Raw genomic sequence first — 19,790 nt, forward strand, 5'->3', positions numbered from 1 at the left:
TCTTTTATTAGAGATGCAAGCAAAAAAAAAAAAAACCTAACTAGTAAACTTTAATATCCAATATGACAGTTTTAAAACTACAGTGGTAGCCACTCATGCTTTTACTACAGTGAATCATAGTTAATTTGTCTTCTAAACTGTCAAGAAATACATGTTACCTTTGCAGAGGTATTCTATCCTAAATATCTAAAAGTTGGCAACCCAGCATCACATCAGAACGAGGCATGCCTATACATTCTAGCACCTTTTGAATGTCAATGGTTTTATGTAAATCTTTCTAAAATGGATCACTTATTTTCCTGTCTTCTTAACAAGGGCATATAATTATAACATAGCAACTTCTAGATGACTCAGTCTTCACTGAAAATATTAATTACTTTGTGCTGCAAGCACTGTGATAAAATGACACCCTGGAGGCTATTATATTTCTAATTAAATAATTTAAAGTACATTTTCAAACTTGTAATCTTTCTTCATACCTTTTCTGCTTCTTTCTTTGCAGTTAGTATTAACTATGACAGTCTATAGCAATACTTCTTTCCAATCTAATTTCCTACATTATGGGATATTGGATAACCAAGCCTTTTGAACTGTTTATAAGAAGAAAAAATAATCTCTGAAATTAGGACCTCTTCTATTTAAAAAAATTATATTATGTATGTATATTATATGCAAATACATTATATATATGATGTATACAATTTAAACACAGAGGAAAAAAAATGGACACAGCCTCAGGCCTAATATTTGTGTCACTGGAGTCCCAGAGGAAGAGGAGAAAAAGATTCTAGATGAAAAAAGTAGGTGAAGAAATAATGGCGGAACTTCCCAAGTTAAATTAAAATTCACAAATTCATTAAAATTCAGTATATTGAAGTCCCTATCTCCACCACACATGAAAATCAAATCCAAGCAGATTAAAGAATTAAGAGCAAAATTATAAAACCTTTAGAAAAATAACGGAGAATATTTTCATATCCTGCAAGTAGAGACGAGGTTCCTAAACAAGATACAAAAAGCACTATCCATAAAAGTAAATATTGAAACTACATTAGAATTCAGAATACATGTCCACTAAAAGACACAGCAAAGAGAAAAAGCAATTCACAAACGAGGAATAGTTCTTACACTTACAAGTGATAAAGGATTAGGATCCTGAATACAGAATTCCTACAAATCAATCAGAAAGACAATCCTACAGAAAAATTGGCAAAAGCCTTGACTAAACACCTCATGGAAAAGAAAACATAAATGGCCAATGAACATATGAAATGAGGCTCAAGCACTTCATTAATAATCTTGAAAAGGAAAATTAAATTAAAACCATATGAAACACTATTTTATGCTCACCAAACTGGCAAAAAATTTTAAGCGTGACAATATCAAGTATTCCCTAGGATACAGAGTAATGTGAATTCTCATGTATTATTGGTAGGCGGTAAACTGTTCCAAGACTTTGAGATTAAAAAACAAAAACAAAAACCAAAGTAACACCAACTTTGGCATCATCTGGTAAAACTGAAGATGCACACATCCTATGACCCAGCAATTCCACTCCTGGGTGTATAGACCCTGACCTACAGCAGGGTTGGCAATCTTTTTCTGTGAGGGCCAGACAGTAAATATTTTAGGCTCTGCAGACCATATCACCTCTGTAGCAACTACTCAAATCTGCCTTTGTAACACAAAAACAGCTATAAATACGTAAATGATTATGTGGCTATGTTCCAATAAAACTTTTTTTATAAAACAGGTGACCTGGAGGGGCTTCCCTGGTGGCGCAGTGGTTGAGAGTCCACCTGCCAATGCAGGGGACACGGGTTCGTGCCCCGGTCCGGGAAGATCCCACATGCCACAGAGCGGCTAGGCCCGTGAGCCATGGCCGCTGAGCCTAAGCGTCCGGAGCCTGTGCTCCGCAACGGGAGAGGCCACAACAGTGAGAGGCCCGTGTACCACAAAAAAAAAAAACAACAAAAAAAAAACAGATGGCCTGCCAGGCGTAGTTTCCCAACCTCTGCTCTTGCACACATACACCAACAGAAATGTTCAATAATGTTCACAACAGCAAAGTTCACAATAGAAACAAACTGGAAACAACCTAAATGTCCATTAACTATAAAATGTGTAAATAAATTGTGATATAAACATTCAACAGAATACTACAAAGTGGTAAAAATAAACGATGCCTACATGAAACATCATGTATAAATCTCAGAAATATAATGAGTGTGAAAAGCAAGTCGGACTTTACATAAAGTTCAGAAAATACAAAAGTAAATAATATATTGCTTAGAACAAAACCACAGAGCAAGGGAACGACATATACAAAATTTATGACAATAGTTACTTCTAATGGTGTAGGGCAGGGGATAGTACAGGGAGGCGTCCACAGGTAACAGAACATCTATGTCATAAAGACAATTAAAACATACATTGTATTATACTTTTTTGAGGTGGAAGTTAGTGATTTTTCTCTTCTGAGAGAGGATGGGGAACGTGGATGACTAGACTATATAATTACTCACTTTTTTTTTTAAAGAACAGTGAAACCATTTTTGCAAATTAAATCCCAAAACAGGTAAAACAGATAGAGTTGTACTTCCAAAGAACCCTGAGGTTCTGTGTCATAAAAACAACTAAACCAGGTGGTTTTTATGACTGCTTTGAGGGCTAATGGAATGACTGTAAGATTAGTTGTTACCTATGAACCTTTGGGGGAAAAAAATGTCCATCTCAAAAAGGTATATGATATGAGATATAAAAACAGTCTCTGATCTCCCCTTCCTAAAGCACTTATGTTAAGACACTGGGCAGGCCTTAATGGGTAGAATGGTAGTGGCGAGGATTAGAAGAGCTAATATGGGTGAAGAACCTTGAGAAACCAGTAACAACACCATGCATTGCTTACAGTTAAAAAAAGTGAAGGCACTAACCTAAAGGACTGTCAATGGGGAACTGATTAAATAAATAGTTGTATTACGGTACACTACGGAGCTCTTAAAAAGGATGGTATATATTTAAAATCATAAATAAGAAAGTTTACTAGGAGTAACAACATACTATAAAGAAAAAAATTGCAGGCAACATTTATACTGTAGTTGTATCTGTGTAGAACTGTATATCCACAGGCATACATACACCTACAGATGTACAGAGAGACTGGAGGTACGTCTCTGGCAAGTGGGATTTCAGAGGATTTTGCTTACTTATACTTTTACCTTAGATGAATTTTCTGCAAAAAAAGAAAAATTCTTTGTAAGCAAAACTTAAACTATTGGGCTTCCCTGGTGGTGCAGTGGTTAAGAATCTGCCTGCCAATGCAGGGGACACGGGTTCGAGCCCTGGTCCAGGAAGATCCTACATGCCGTGGAGCAACTAAGCCCGTGCGCCACAACTACTGAGCCCGCACGCCTAGAGCCCGTGCTCTGCAACAAGAGAAGCCACCTAATGAGAAGCCCGCACACCGCAAGGAATAGTAGCCCCCGCTTGCCGCAAATAGAGAAAAGCCCACACACAGCAACAAAGACCCAAGGCAGCCAAAAATAAAAATAAATAAATAAATAAATAAATAACAACAACAAAAAAAAAACTTAAACTATTTTCTCAGTAAAGAAAAGCAAAGCTAATTCAGGCTGTGATGTAAACCTACTTAGTAATGCACCCAAATTTTCAATACAAGTTTGGTTAACGTGTAGATTTTTATGCATAGTGAATGAAAACATTTCTGTAAAAGTAGACATCTCATAATGTTTGGAAGAAATATTCTCAGGCTAATAAGAGACACAAAAATCAAAACAATACATCCAAAGGAAAACTGGGTCTTTAAACATCATTTCTTCAAATGAACAGAACAAAATCACAACTGATTTGTCACATCAGTAAATTCCCATCAGAAAGCATTTAGCAACTTAAATGGTTTTTTCTTTGTTTTAAAATGGAATTAGTTGTCTTCAAATATTGTCGCATCAAGACAAATATTTAAGTATTATATCAAAAAGTTATGCACTATGTATTCTACAACAGCTAAAATTTACTTTTGGAAATAAACCATAAGAAAATATATTCAGAAAAACAGCTCATAAAAAGATATATTTTTGCAGGAATTAATGTTTCCTATTTATCTTAATATTCTACTTCTAAAAGTCAAATTTTTCTCTCAAAGAAGTTTCAATTAAATAAGGCATTTTAACTGTTAAAGCTTGGATATTTTATTTCTCTAATAAATGACAATATTAATTACCTCCACCTAGCAATATTATATGAAAATAAGACGATCTAATTTGTCTTCAATTGAATAACACAAACAATGTTGACTTATATTTTCTACTTTTAAAAACTTAAGTTTGTTTTTCCTTGTAAGATATTCTTACTAAAAATTCCCCTGCTGGCATAAATTATATAAAAAATTGTGTTAAATAACATATAAAACCACTTTTGCTACAGCACTCCGGACATGAAGGCTAGTCCCAGGGAAGGACTTTACTTTGTTCTATCGCTAGGATTCATTCACAATTAAGACTTTTTTCAAAGTCTCACTTAACACAGAATTAAAAACAGATAATCAGATAATTCTGCTTTTGATGTTTTTTGGTTAGACTTCACAGAAGCAGAAGTCAAGCTTAATTACACAATTCTGATTGCTTATTATTTGAGAGGCGCTTTTATTTTTTTATTTTATTTTTTTACTATTTTCCACTAAAAACTTTTAATTTTTTTCCTCACAAATAATATAATGACCGTCTTTTGGGGGGTGGGGTGCAGGGAAAGAACAAGTTGAACAAAGCCCATTCTGCCCTTACAACAGGAATATATTTGCTTATAAAGGGGGTACAGTCTTAAGTACTTTATAAAAGTAGGTAGGCAAATATTTATGCCATTATTGACACATATATTTAAAGGAAGGAGGAGGGGAGGGACGGAAGAGACCTAGGTGCATTCCCACATCCTCAGATTTCTTTTGTCACAAGTAGTAAAGTTTGTGACACAAGTCTGAATTCCCAGGAAAGGAAAGATACCTTACCAGTGCAGAAGCTCCTAAATGTAGAGGAAGCACACACTGAAGCGAGACCAGGCAAGCGGTCTTCCATTCTTGCCACCTACGTTACAAGCAGTATAAACCAGTTCTGTCTACGTTTCCTGCTGCCTTCCCAGATAGTTCCAGAGCAAATCCCAGCTCTCTAAATCTCACGACATACTTTACATTCTGAGGAAATCCTCCCGATCCAGATGGCCTACCACCAAGCACTTCTATGTTGGCACAAATAAAAACTTCTTAAGATAGTTCTCCTGCCCCTTTGCTCTCTGATCTAAAGAAAAGTTTTCTACTTATTTATAAAGAGAGACAAAGAAACTGAAGGAGAGAGAGCAAACAGAGCACGAAGGCAAAAGGAGGGTAAAGATACAGAAAAAAAAAACTTGGGCTGCTTTGGGGAGTGGCTAAATTCCAGGCACAGGCAGAAACACATTTTTAATGCACCACATGAATATTCACAATTATTTGGTTGTCCTCAGGCACTACTTTTCTGATCTTTCAATTGGTTAAGCGTAAGGTACAACTGCTTCAAATGCAAAACCCAGTTTTTGCCTTCTGAAACTAAAACATAAAACATATTAAATAGTTTCTATAAATAACAGAGTTAAAGCCCCCCAAATGAGTATTTTTCTCTACTAGGAAATTAAATAAACAATGTGTGTGCAAAGTGGCAAGTCACATTTCCTTTTTCCTTTTGCTTTTGTTTAAAATAAAATGAAATCCACATGAACTGTAAAGAAACTAAAAGAATGATCACTTTCCATTAATTTTTAAAACCTAAGTGTAACATGGCTGATGTATTACAACCATTTCACTAGAGTAAGATAATGAATACAATTAACAATGAGAATAGTCCCTTTTCTTAATTCACTAATTTTCCAAATTATTTTAAAATAATACAACTGTATTAGTAGTAACCTATAATGATTTACATCTGGTCAGATATTCCGATATCAAACCACATATGCTTACAATAATGTAAAAGTATAAGGGAACTGAAATTATAAATATCTTTAGTCTCTCTTACAAAACCATGTAAAAGCAGGTGAAAGTTAATGAATGAAACGTGTATTTATTCTTTTGATAACTACTTCTAAAGCTAATTAAAGAACTAATTCATGGAGATAAGTGTCAAAACAAAGCTACTGACAGATCATCTCTTCAGTTTGTTGCTTTTAAGCTTTATATTTAGAATTAAGAAAAGCAAATTTAAACCAAACCAAAGTAAAACAGAAACAACTGGACTACTATAAACACACACACAATACTGCGAAATGGATAAAACCTAAACCAAACTGAACATTAAGAGCTATGCTAGGGCTTCCCTGGTGGGGCAGTGGTTGAGAGTCCACCTGCCGATGCAGGGGACATGGGTTCATGCCTCGGTCCAGGAAGATCCCACATGCCACGGAGCGGCTGGGCCCCTGAGCCATGGCCGCTGAGACTGCGCGTCCGGAGCCTGTGCTCCGCAATGGGAGAGGCCACAACAGTGAGAGGCCCGCGTATCGCAAAAAAAAAAAAAAAAAAAAAAAAAGAGCTATGCTACAAAGGTTGAGATGAGGATAAACTAAAAGCAAAGCTGATAGAAGAAAGAGGAATGAAGCAAAATGACCTAGATTAATATTTACAGAAGAAAGTGAGACTTGGGAAAGTTCTTCTCTATAGATTAATACCTGGTACAGATTCATCAAAATACAGGAGCTACTTGGAAGATTAATAGGAATTAAATGGGCTGGGGTGTGTGTAATGTGTCTGAAACAAAGTACATTTAGGGGATACCAAGTAGGATGAATAAAAGCAGACAGAATGGGAAATATAATGATACAAAGGAAATGTAATGCCAGGCATAGACTAGGACACAGTTCAAATTCTTGCTTTTGATTGGTAAAAAGCTCTGAAGCAGATTGTACTTTATTGTTTCTCTTCAATCAACAGACAAATGTAAGACTGTAGTTTTATAATTTAGGTCTCAACTACTCTTCTTTACAACAAATGCAGCCCAATTAAATGACTGCTCACAGACTCTTAAGGTTAGAGAAGGACTGTCAAGAAGTTCCGCAAGCTGGAGGAATCAGGCTGCCTGACTTCAGACTATACTACAAAGCTACAGTAATTAAGACAGTGTGGTACTGGCATAAAAACAGAAAGATAGATCAGTGGATCAGGATAGAAAGCCCAGAGATAAACCCACGCACATATGGCCAACTTATCTTTGATAAAGGAGGCAGGAATGTACAGTGGAGAAAGGACAGCCTCTTCAATAAGTGGTGCTGGGAAAACTGGACAGGGACATGTAAAAGTATGAGATTAGATCATTCCCTAACACCATACACAAAAATAAGCTCAAAATGGATTAAAGACCTAAATGTAAGGCCAGAAACTATCAAACTCTTAGAGGAAAACATAGGTAGAACACTCTATGACATAAATCACAGCAAGATCCTTTTGGACCCACCTCCTAGAGAAATGGAACTAAAAACAAAGATAAACAAATGGGACCTAATGAAACTTCAAAGCTTTTGCACAGCAAAGGAAACCATAAACAAGACCAAAAGACAACCCTCAGAATGGGAGAAAATATTTGCAAATGAAGCAACTGACAAAGGATTAATCTCCAAAATTTATAAACAGCTCATGCAGCTCAATAGCAAAAAAACAAACAACCCAATCCAAAAATGGGCAGAAGACTTAAATAGGCATTTCTCCAAAGAAGATATACAGACTGCCAACAAACACATGAAAGAATGCTCAACATCATTAATCATTAGAGAAATGCAAATCAAAACTACAATGAGATATCATCTCACACCAGTCAGAATGGCCATCATCAAGAAATCTAGAAACAATAAATGCTGGAGAGGGTGTGGAGAAAAGGGAACACTCTTGCACTGCTGGTGGGAATGTGAATTGGTACAGCCACTATGGAGAACAGTATGGAGGTTCCTTAAAAAACTAAAAATAGAACTACCATATGACCCAGCAATCCCACTACTAGGCATATACCCTGAGAAAACCATAATTCAAAAAGAGACATGTACCAAAATGTTCATTGCAGCTCTATTCACAATAGCCCGGAGCTGGAAACAACCTAAGTGTCCATCATCGGATGAATGGATAGAGAAGATGTGGCACATATATACAATGGAATATTACTCAGCCATAAAAAGAAACGAAACTGAGCTATTTGTAATGAGGTGGATAGACCTAGAGTCTGTCATACAGAGTGAAGTAAGTCAGAAAGAGAAAGACAAATACCGTATGCTAACACATATATATGGAATTAAAAAAAAAAAAAATGTCATGAAGAACCTAGGGGTAAAACGGGAATAAAGACACAGACCTACTTGAGAATGGACTTGAGGATATGGGGAAGGGGAAGGGTAAGCTGTGACAAAGGGAAAGAGAGGCATGGACATATATACACTACCAAACGTAAGGTAGATAGATAGTGGGAAGCAGCCGCAGAGCACAGGGAGATCAGCTCGGTGCTTTGTGACCGCCTGGAGGGGTGGGATGGGGAGGGTGGGAGGGAGGGAGATGCATGAGGGAGGGGATGTGGGAACAGATGTATATGTATGACTGATTCACTTTGTTATAAAGCAGAAACTAATTAAAAAAAAAAAAAAAAAAAGACTGGTAAGGAGAAAAAAAAAAAAAAAAAAAAAAAAAAAAAAGAAGTTCCGCAACCTAGTGCTTTGTAACTAGTACATAACAAAAAGGCTCCCCTTATACATACACTACAGTACATGGGCTTCTTTTCACCACCTCCCATTTGTAAACTGCTACTAATTTATAGATTACATACCTTGGGCATTCCTTTCTTCTCAAATCGAAATTTGATGTCAGGCCAGAAAGTATGTGGTTCCTAATCTCAGCTTAGTTTTTCTTTGCTCAAGAATCATCTTCTCTCTTTACTATTACAGTCAATCTTTCCAAAACGCTTATTCATACATTCAAGTATTTGAATACTATGATGTACAGAAACTCTTCGACATGCTGAGGTGAATTAAAAGGAATTTTACCTACTAGAAATTAGAAATTAAAGGACGCACTTAAGAGATGCTACTCAAGACGCAGGACTGATGGAATATGGTCACTGACTGGATAAGGGGATGAAAAGTAGGGGAGGGTCCCCTTGTTCTATTTGGAATAGTGAGTAAATGGTTAGGTAACATTCACTGACCTAGGAATAAAGGAAAAGAAACAAGGCTGGGAGGAATGAGGGAGTAGAATGATGAGCGCTTTTGGACCTGCTGAGTTTGAGGTCACTGCAACAAAAGTATAACTAGGTCTTGGGCTTAAGACAAAGGCCTAAACTAGAGATGTACTTCTGAAAACTGTATGGGGATATAATTGATAGCTAGAGTCACTAGAATTGACTGGGAGTGAGAAGAGAATAGGGCCAAGGTTATTTTTAGGGCAGCCAGAAGGAAAGGAATGTGCAAATAACACAGAATTAAAACTGTCAGAAAGGTAGTAATAGATTCAGGAAAAGAATAATAATTTCAAAGATTGAAAGGACATCAAAAGACAAGGACTGAAAATGGTCCACTGGATTTGGCAATTATTAGGAGACCTTTACCAGAGAAGTTTCAGTGGAGTGATGGGGAAAGAAGCATGACGGCAATGTACTGAATTGTGACTTGGAGGTAAAGAAGTCTTTTTAAGGAATCTGGTTGAAGATGGAAAGGGGGAAAATGGAATGAGGTGGGGAATGAGTTGTGCAAGGTTGTTGAAGGGGTTTTTGTTCAACATTTAAAGGGTTTGGGGAAGGAACCGATGAGAAAGTGAGCTGTAGTAACATGAGAGGGCATGCAGCAAAGCTCTTGTGTTAGAGAAGATGTGAAGGACTAAAGTAGAAAACACAGACCAAAGGACGAGCCTTGAGAAGGGACAGCCAACACTGTCCTCAATGGTGTAAAACTGAAACCATTTCCACTAAGATAAGGAACAAGACAAGGTTGCCCACTCTCACTATTATTCAACATAGTTTTGGAAGTTTTAGCCACAGCAATCAGAGAAGAAAAAGAAATAAAAGGAATCCAAATCGGAAAAGAAGAAGTAAAGCTGTCACTGTTTGCAGATGACATGATACTGTACATAGAGAATCTTAAAGATGCTACCAAAAAACTACTAGAGCTAATCCATGAATTTAGTAAAGTAGCAGGATACAAAATTAATGCACAGAAATCTCTTGCATTCCTATACACCACTGATGAAAAATCTGAAAGAGAAATAAAGAAAACACTCCCATTTACCACTGCAACAAACAGAATAAAATATCTAGGAATAAACCTACCTAAGGAGACAAAAGACCTGTATGCAGAAAATTATAAGACACTGATGAAAGAAATTAAAGATACAAATAGATGGAGAGATATACCATGTTCTTGGATGGGAAGAATCAACATTGTGAAAATGACTATGTTACACAAAGCAATCTACAGATTTAATGCAATCCCTATCAAACTACCACTGGCATTTTTCACAGAACTAGAACAAAAAATTTCACAATTTGTATGGAAACACAAAAGACCCCAAATAGCCAAAGCAATCTTGAGAACGAAAAACGGAGCTGGAGGAATCAGGCTCCCTGACTTCAGACTATACTACAGAGCTACAGTAATCAAGACAGTATGGTACTGGCACAAAAACAGAAACATAGATCACTGGAACAGGATAGAAAGCCCAGAGATAAACCCTTGCACATATGGTCACCTTATCTTCGATAAAGGAGGCAAGAATATACAGTGGAGAAAAGACAGCCTCTTCAATAATTGGTGCTGGGAAAATTGGACAGCTACATGTAAAAGAATGAAATTAGAACACTCCCTAACACCATACACAAAAATAAACTCAAAATGGATTAAAACCAAAATGTAAGGCCAGACACTATCAAACTCTTAGAGGAAAACATAGGCAGAACACTCTGACATAAATCACAGCAAGATCCTTTTTGACTCACCTCCTAGAGAAATGGAAATAAAGACAAAAATAAACACATGGGACCTAATGAAACTTCAAAGCTTTTGCACAGCAAAGGAAACCATAAACAAGATGAAAAGACAACCTTCAGAATGGGAGAAAATATTTGCAAACGAAGCAACTGACAAAGGATTAATCTCCAAAATTTATAAGCAGCTCATGCAGCTCAATAACAAAACAACAAACAACCCAATCCAAAATGGGCAGAAGACCTAAATAGATATTTCTCCAAAGAAGATATACAGATTGCCAACAAACACATGAAAGGATGCTCAACATCATTAATCATCAGAGAAATGCAAATCAAAACTACAATGAGATATCATCTCAAACCGGTCAGAATAGCCATCATCAAAAAATCTACAAACAATAAATGCTGAAGAGGGTGTGGAGAAAAGGGAACCCTCTTGCACTGTTGGTGGGAATGTAAATTGATACAGCCACTACGGAGAACAGTATGGAGGTTCCTTAAAAAACTAAAAATAGAACTACCATATGACCCAGCAATCCCACTACTGGGCATATACCCTGAGAAAACCATAATTCAAAAAGAGTCATGTACCAAAATGTTCATTGCAGCTCTATTTACAATAGCCAGGACATGGAAGCATCCTAAGTGTCCATCAACAGATGAATGGATAAAGAAGATGTGGCACATATATACAATGGAATATTACTCAGCCATAAAAAGAAACGAAATTGAGTTATTTGTAGTGAGGTGGATGGACCTAGAGTCTGTCATACAGAGTGAAGTAAGTCAGAAAGAGAAAAACAAATACCGTATGCTAACACACATATATGGAATAAAAATTAAAAAAAATTCAGAAGGATCTAGGGCCAAGACGGGAATAAAGACACAGAGAGAATGGACTTGAGGATACGTGGAGGGGGAAGGGTAAGCTGGGACGAAGTGAGAGAGTGGCATGGACATATATACACTATGAAACGTAAAATAGCTAGCTAGTGGGAAGCAGCCCCATAGCGCAGGGAGATCAGCTCGGTGCTTTGTGACCACGTAGAGGGGTGGGATTGGGAAGGTGGGAGGGAGGGAGACGTAAGAAGAGATATGGGGACATAAGTATAACTGATTCACTTTGTTATAAAGCGGAAACTAACACAGCATTGTAAAGCAATTATACTCCAATAAAGATGTTAAAAAAATGCAAAAAAAAAAAAAAAGAAGGGACACTGTTTTATTTAAGAATGAAGGGGAGAAGATGAGAGAAGGCCCACATATTTGTTTTTATACCTAAATTTTTTATCTTGCGAAGCAGAAGACAAGGTCACCTGCTAAGCGGAGCTGGTTAAAGCTTAAGCTGAGTGGCTAAGTGTGGAATTGTTTATACCATATGACTCATCACAATGTAGGATATTATAATCATCTTTTAACAAAGTTACATTTTAAATCCCTAATTAGATTGTAAAGTCCTCTAGAGAAGAAGCTATTTCTTCTTTGTTTTCCTCTACACCTGAAAGTACCACATGTAGCAGTAACTCTCCAAATAGTGGCTGATTTATCGTGGCTGTACTTTAGAACCAGCGGCAAAGACAGGATAAAACAAAGGACGAGATAGAAACCCCTATTACCTTAGTGACATGCAGAGGACAGAGGTTGCTTTAGAAGAACAAAACCCCCCACATGAGAAGCTTCACTGAACTGGGAGGAGGATCTAGAAGAAACAATTTCAGCCAATGACTACATAATAGAAAAGGTAGGTATCTCTCTTCTATTTTCTTCACTACCTTAAATACTTTCTTCCTTTTTCAGCTTCTTTTTCTGAATATCCCCCTTTCCTCTTTTGTAACTGGACTTTGAGACCACCTGCCTACCTACCTGCCTGCCTACCTACCTACCTACCTACCTACCTATCTCGCTGCCTTTCCTCCCCCTCGTCCTCCTCTCTCTGCCACAACATGCCTAAAATGAAGTACATTTTTGTTATTGCTGTCACAGTTTTAGAGATTTAGCCTAATCAAAAGATTAGATATTTTTGCACTACTGTGCCTCAACCCAGACTTATTTCACCACTAGATGTTTCTTTTTCTTATTTTCATAAGTAAATGAGCTCAAATGCTTATATTTCTCTTTAAAAAAAATCCACTTTATTCCCCTCCTTAACTCCTCTCACAAACTCATAGCTTTCTACAGGTATTTAGTCCTAAATTTACTCACATTTTCTCTCTCTCAAGCACGCACACACGCGCGCGCACACACACACACACACACACACACACACACACACTCTCCTGGTAAATCACTGGCCCTTGGTAGAAAATATAGCATGTCTTGCTTTCTTTTTTTTTTTTTTTGCGGTATGCGGGCCTCTCACTGTTGTGGCCTCTCCCGTTGCGGAGCACAGGCTCCGGACGCGCAGGCCCAGCGGCCATGGCTCACGGGGCCAGCCGCTCCGCGGTATGTGGGATCCTCCCAGACCGGGGCACGAACCCACGTCCTCTGCATCGGCAGGTGGACTCTCAACCACTGCGCCACCAGGGAAGCCCAGCATGCCTTGCTTTTAAGAAAACTATTCTACCATATTAGTTTCTGTTAAAAAAACTGTTCCTGGAACACAAAGTTCATGTGTAACTGAAAACTTACTTAATTTGCATACACTGGTTAAGAATATAAGGCTGGGTTTAGACTACCTGAATTAAAAAACTGGCCTCGCCATTTACTAAATGTATAACCCTGGGGGCTTCCCAGGTGGCGCAGTGGTTGAGAATCCGCCTGCCAATGCAGGGGACACCGGTTCGAGCCCTGATCCGGGAAGATCCCACATGCTGCGGAGCAACTAGGCCTGTGCACCACAACTACTGAGCCTGAGCTCTAGAGCCTGCGAGCCACAACTACTGGAGCCCACGTACCACAACTACTGAAGCCTGCATGCCTAGAGCCCATGCTCCGCAACAAGAGAAGCCACTGCAATGAGAAGCCCACGCACCACAACAAAGAGTAACCCCCGTTCGTCACAACTAGAGAAAGCCTGTGCGCAGCAACGAAGACCCAACACAGCAATACATACATACATACATACATACATACATACATAAATGTATAACCCTGGGCAAATTTTTAAACTTCTCCATACCCCAGTTTCTTCATCTTTAAAGTGAGGTTAAGAGCACCTAACATATAAAATTATAGAAAATTTAATAGATAAATCACCAAAGGGCATTTTAAAAAAATGACAGTAAGAACTAAAATAATTATTAAGATTCTAAAATAAAGGCCTGGTAAACCCACACCTAGATTGCCTTAATTCTTAATGATTAGTAAGATTTGTGTGGTCAGGTACCCAAATAGGTCAAAGATTTCCTGAAACAGTCTCAAACATCAGCAGAAAGAGATGCTACATTATTTTACTAATTATTTATTCACTAAATTCCATTTCACCATCAGAAATTTAAGAATACTAAATTGGAATTAGCAGAAAAGATTAAATACAACACAAAAATATGTGTTATTTATTTGATAATCACTTTTAACATTCAGTGAACTTGCAATTATATGCCATTCATTGTTAAGAGTTTGAACAAGACAGTCTCCAAACCTAAGAAACACGGATGAGCGGGGGAGAGAGAAACTGTAAACAAATAAATACAATAGAGTATAATACAACAGTTGTCCTGATAAATATATACAGAAAATAGTGGGACCCAAAAAAGGAAGTTAGCCAAAAATTTTAATGGTGGAGAAGGTCTGGTCTCTGGAACGAGTTATTTTTCTGTTAAAAGAAAAATACCAATGAGAATTTTTTAAAAAGCAATGCAACTGGAGGGCTTACTATGCAAGCCTATTAAACATAAGGCAAAAATATAACTTCTAAATAATAAGATTACAGACATAACCCAAATGATATGATTATTAGTACTGAGTATCAAATATTAAATGATAAACTCTAGAGTACATGATACTTTCACCTACTTAAAAAAAAAAAAAAAAAAAAAAGAGGAGGAGGAGGAGGAAGGGAGAGGAAGAGACCCAGAGGAAACATCAATTAACAACCACCAGTTGTATCTACAAAACTCATCAACTTCATTCCTAAAACTATGTAATTGAAGGGCACATGTATTGCAGTGTGTCACACAAAATTGAATTATTTGACCATGAGCACCTTTAGGGTTTTTCTTTGTTGGGGAGCGGTAGTCAAAGGAATAGCCTTAACAGGCCCATATCAATTTTGAAAGCAGGTAGGATGTAATTCTTTAGAACTGAAAAGGAGAAGGGACACTATTTTACATACTATATAAAACTAAAAGTGGAAAAAGACAGGATTAAATAAGTACAGTACAAGGCCCAAGAAAATCCTGCTTTCTGAGGGGATTCCCTTTGCTGAACCTCAGAGAAACTGTGTGGGATCCTGCTACTACAATCAAAACTGTTATTTTTATACAACTGCCATCCATCACAGGCCTGAGAATTATCTGCAGTATGTGCATCTTTATTCAGAATTTAAGTGTATCTGGAAGATCTAACAGATTAACTCTTCCTTAAATGACTTTCAGACCAAGCCCAAACTGACAAGATCTCTCCTTCTAATCCACCTGCAAATAAATGTACCTAGGGCACTCAAACAATGGGAGACCCAATACACTATTAGATAACCATAAAGGTACAGTTTACACATGGCAGTGCAAATCATTAGCACTCATTTGTCACCTAATTTAGGTAGCATTATTTCTTTAAAAATAAAACAGGGGCTTCCCTGGTGGTGCAGTGGTTGGGAATCCGCCTGCCAATGCAGGGGACACGGGTTCGAGCCCTGGTCCGGGAAGATCCCACATGCCACAGAGCAACTAAGCCTGTGCGCCACAACTACTGAGCCTGTGCTCTCGAGCCCGTAAGCCACAACTACTGAGCCCTCATGCCACAACTACTGAAGCCCGCCTGCCTAGAGCCCGTGCTCCGCAACAAGAGAAGCCACTGCAATGAGAAGCCCGCGCACCACAACGAAGAGTAGCCCCCCGCTCGCCGCAACTAGAGAAAGCCCACACACAGCAACAAGGACCCAACGCAGCCAAAAATAAATAAAATAAATAAATTTTTAAAAAGTAAAATAATAAAATAAAATAAAACAAATTCTTAGATTTCCACAAAATATTTATTCATTCTACATTTTACTGAGTGACTAATTTGTCAGGCACCATATTAAATCCCAAGGACACAAATTCAAATTCAGTTCTTCCCACTTCGAAAAGTAAAAAATTTTAGAGTCAAAAATTTAAAGCAGACATTATAATGCATAAAAGAAATATGTAAATATTGCCTATAGATCAATAAGAAAAGACAACCTAAGAGAAAAAATGTGACAAAGATATGAATAGGCAAACTTCTGTTTGTAGGGAAGATGGATCAACCTCACTGCTAATTAGGGACATACAAATTAAAATCACAAGCTACTATTTCATATCCATTAAATAAACAAAAACTGCAAATTCTGGCAACACCAAATGTTGGCATCAGAACTTTTATACATTCTGAAGAAGTGTACATTAATAAACTACTTGGGAGCAAAATTTACTGAATTTGAAGGTACACTTACTCTACAAGCCAGCAACCCCACTCTCAAAAATAGGCCATGGCCTTGAATAGACATTTCTCCAAAGAAGATTTATAAATTGCCAATAAGTACATGAAAGAATGTGGAGAAATTAAAACTCTGTGCACTGCTGGTGGAAATGTAAAATCATGTAACTGCTGTTCAAAACACCCTGGCAGTTCCTCAAAAAGTTAAACATAGATCCAGCAATTCCACTTCTAAGGATATATACCCAAAAGAATTGAAAGCAGGGACTCAAACAGATGTTCATACCAGATTATCCACAATAGCCAAAAGGTGAAACCACCCAAACGACTACCCACAGATGAATTAATAAACAAAATGTGGTATATACATACAATGGAATATTATTCGACCTTAAAAAGGAATAAAATTGGCACGAGCTACAACATGGCTTGTAATTATTATGCTAAATAAAATAAGTCGGACACAAAAGGACAAATATTGTATGATTACATTTAAATGAGGTATCTAGAAGAGGCAAATTCATAGAGACAGAAAGTAGAACAGAGGTTACCAGGGCTGGGAAAAGAGGGGAATGTTGAAATATTATTCAATGAGTATGAAGTTTCTGTTTAAAATGACAAAAAATGTTATGAAAATGGAGAGTGGTGATGGTTACACAACACTGTGAATTATATACCTAAAAATGGTTAAACTAGTAAATTTTATGTATATTTTATCACAATAAAAAAAAAAATCACACCACACAAAAAAATTACATCACACACAAAACAATCACAGTGTGGTATCACTTCACACCCACCAGGACGGGTGCAGTCAAAATGACAATTAGTGTTGGTGAGGCTGTGGAGAAGCTGAACCCTCGCACACTGCTGTGCGGAATGTAAATGGTGCAACCACTTTGGAAAACAGTCTGGCAGCTCCTCAAAAAGTTAAACATAGAGTTACCATATGACCCAGCAATTCCCTCCTAGATATATACCCAAGAGAAAGAAAAAGATATGTCCACACGAAAACTTGCACATGAATGTTCATAGCAGCATTACTCGTAAGAGCCAAAAAGTAAAAATAACCCAAATGTCCACTGAATGATGAATGGATATTCACTCATGTGGTATAACCATACAATGGAATATTATTTATTTTCAGCCATGAAAAGGAATGAAATACTGATATATGCTGTAACACAGATGAATCCTGAAAACATGCTAAGTTAAAGAAGACAGTCACATATTGTATGATTCCATTTATATAAAATGTCCAGAACAGGCGAATGTGTAACAGAAAGTAGACTCGTGGTTGCCTATAGATTATAGGAGATGGGGGAAATGGGGAGTGACGGCTGAAAAACAAAGAATTTCTTCCTGGGGTGATGAAAATGGTCTAAAATTGATTGTAATGAAGGTTGTACAGCCCTGGGAATATACTAAAAACCACAGTGTTGTATAGTTTAAATGTGTGTGGTATATGAATTATAGGGCAAAAAAGCTATTACCAAACCAACAACAAACCCTTCATTCAATAAGCAACAAAAACTTTCATTTCATAATTTAAATTGTAAATTCCCTTAGAAGGTATAAGTAGAGTTGACATTTTCCCAAAAGTATAAATGACTGGCAGAAGAGCACACTGGGGCATTACTGAGTATGCAAAAAGGGTACAGGAATCACCTAAATAAGGGTACAAATGAGGGGAAAAAGAGAAGCTGGAGTTGTAAGAACAACTTCAATTTTTTCATAATGTAGCTTACAGCCAGCATTGCTTAGAAGACTATTATCTCTATTTACTAAATTGTCCAAAGAGTAACAAAAATTTAATGGCCTCTGTAAACAAAGATGTTACTCACTGTATCTAGATGTGTTTTAGTGAGGATGTTTTTCATATACTGAGAGAGATCTGGGCTAAGTAGGTCAAAACCTCTCAAATGGTACTCTTGTAATAGGGACAGACTTCTTGTAAGCAAGGAGAGGAAAGATGACTGGCTAGAGTAAAATTTGTAATTTGTAGCTGCTGACATTTAAGATCTCTTCAAAAACAGAAAGAAAAATGAAATGTTGAGATGATGAAACTTCAGCTCCTTTAAAGCATGTCTTTATAAGTGCAAATGGCTTAGTTTCTTTAGTCAGCAGGAGATTGAAAACTAAAATAATTTTTACTGATCTTAGGGGCAATTTTTTTTGTTTAATGACAACAAATAGTGGCCAGAGTGTTAGGACACAGGCAGTGGTACTGGTGCACTTGTGAACTGCTATGAATTTTCTGAAAAGTAATCTAGTAATAGCTACTTAAATTAAATAATCAGAATTACACATACATACTCTGATGCTACAATGTATGTAGTATGTATAAACAGACCTAAAGGTCTACCTAAATGAGATCAGGTGAATGAAATATGGTATCTAAATATGGAATACTGTGCACCATATATCAGTGTAGTATGGACGGCTATCGATCAGCAGTGTATAAGCGGAAAAAGTTAGTTACCAATAAGTATAATATAATGCATATCCATTGCACACACACTGTATTTTATGTCCTGCTTTTGAAAAAAACAAATGACAAAACCTGTTTATGTATTACAGGGGTCAACTAACGTTTTCTGTAAAGGACCAGAAGGTAAATACTTGAGGCTTTGAAGGTCAAAGATCTCTATTCCAATCATCGCACTCTGCTGTTGCAGAACAAAAGCAGCCACAGACAGTATCTCTACAAATGAAATATGTTCCAATAAAACTGTATTTATGAACATTGAAATTAGAATTTCATATAACTTTCATGTGTCATGAAATATTATTCTTTTGATTTTTTCAACCATTTAAAAATACAAAAAATATTCCTGGCTCACAATGATGTACATACAAAAATAACAGATTTGGTGCAAGAGCCATAGTTTGTCAATCCCCGATGCAGAAGAATACAAACTTAACTGTTAACAAGAGTTATCTTGTGCAAAGTCTGACTTGTTAAAATGAGCAAGTGTATATTTATAATTTAAAAATATATAAAATAATTTTAAAAGTATCTCTCTTCTCAAAGGACAGTAATCCGTTTTACTGACAAAGTAATTTTTATTAATAAGACTAAGAAATGTCTTCTCCATAATCAAAGTAGGTGGCATATTAATTTTATGACTCTATTACTCCATGGCTACAGAGAGAGAAGAATAAAATAAAGGTAACTTTAAATTTTTTTTAGCTCCAAATTAGAGAATTTGGCATTTCATGGTACTTCTTGCTTCAGAGAATAAA

The 19,790-nt window shown here is 36.8% G+C and overlaps 1 protein-coding gene across 2 annotated transcripts in view; it reads right to left on the minus strand.

Annotated features, from left to right (window-relative positions):
• Nucleotides 1-19,790, minus strand: part of EML4 (EMAP like 4) — a gene marked incomplete at its 3' end in the record, with an annotated part of 162,809 nt that overhangs the window by 92,165 nt on the left and 50,854 nt on the right. The window contains exon 1 of one of the 2 annotated variants that reach the window (XM_079720476.1): nt 5,021-5,138. The exons of the other annotated variant lie outside the window; for it this stretch is intronic. Within the exon in view, the coding sequence (XP_079576602.1) occupies nt 5,021-5,087 (67 nt within the window). The 5' untranslated portion in view covers nt 5,088-5,138. Of the gene's footprint in view, nt 1-5,020; nt 5,139-19,790 lie in introns of those variants that run through there. 2 annotated transcript variants of the gene reach the window in all.

Source organism: Hyperoodon ampullatus (genome assembly GCF_949752795.1).
Source record: "Hyperoodon ampullatus genome assembly, chromosome: 15".
Taxonomy (NCBI): Eukaryota; Metazoa; Chordata; class Mammalia; order Artiodactyla; family Ziphiidae; genus Hyperoodon; species Hyperoodon ampullatus.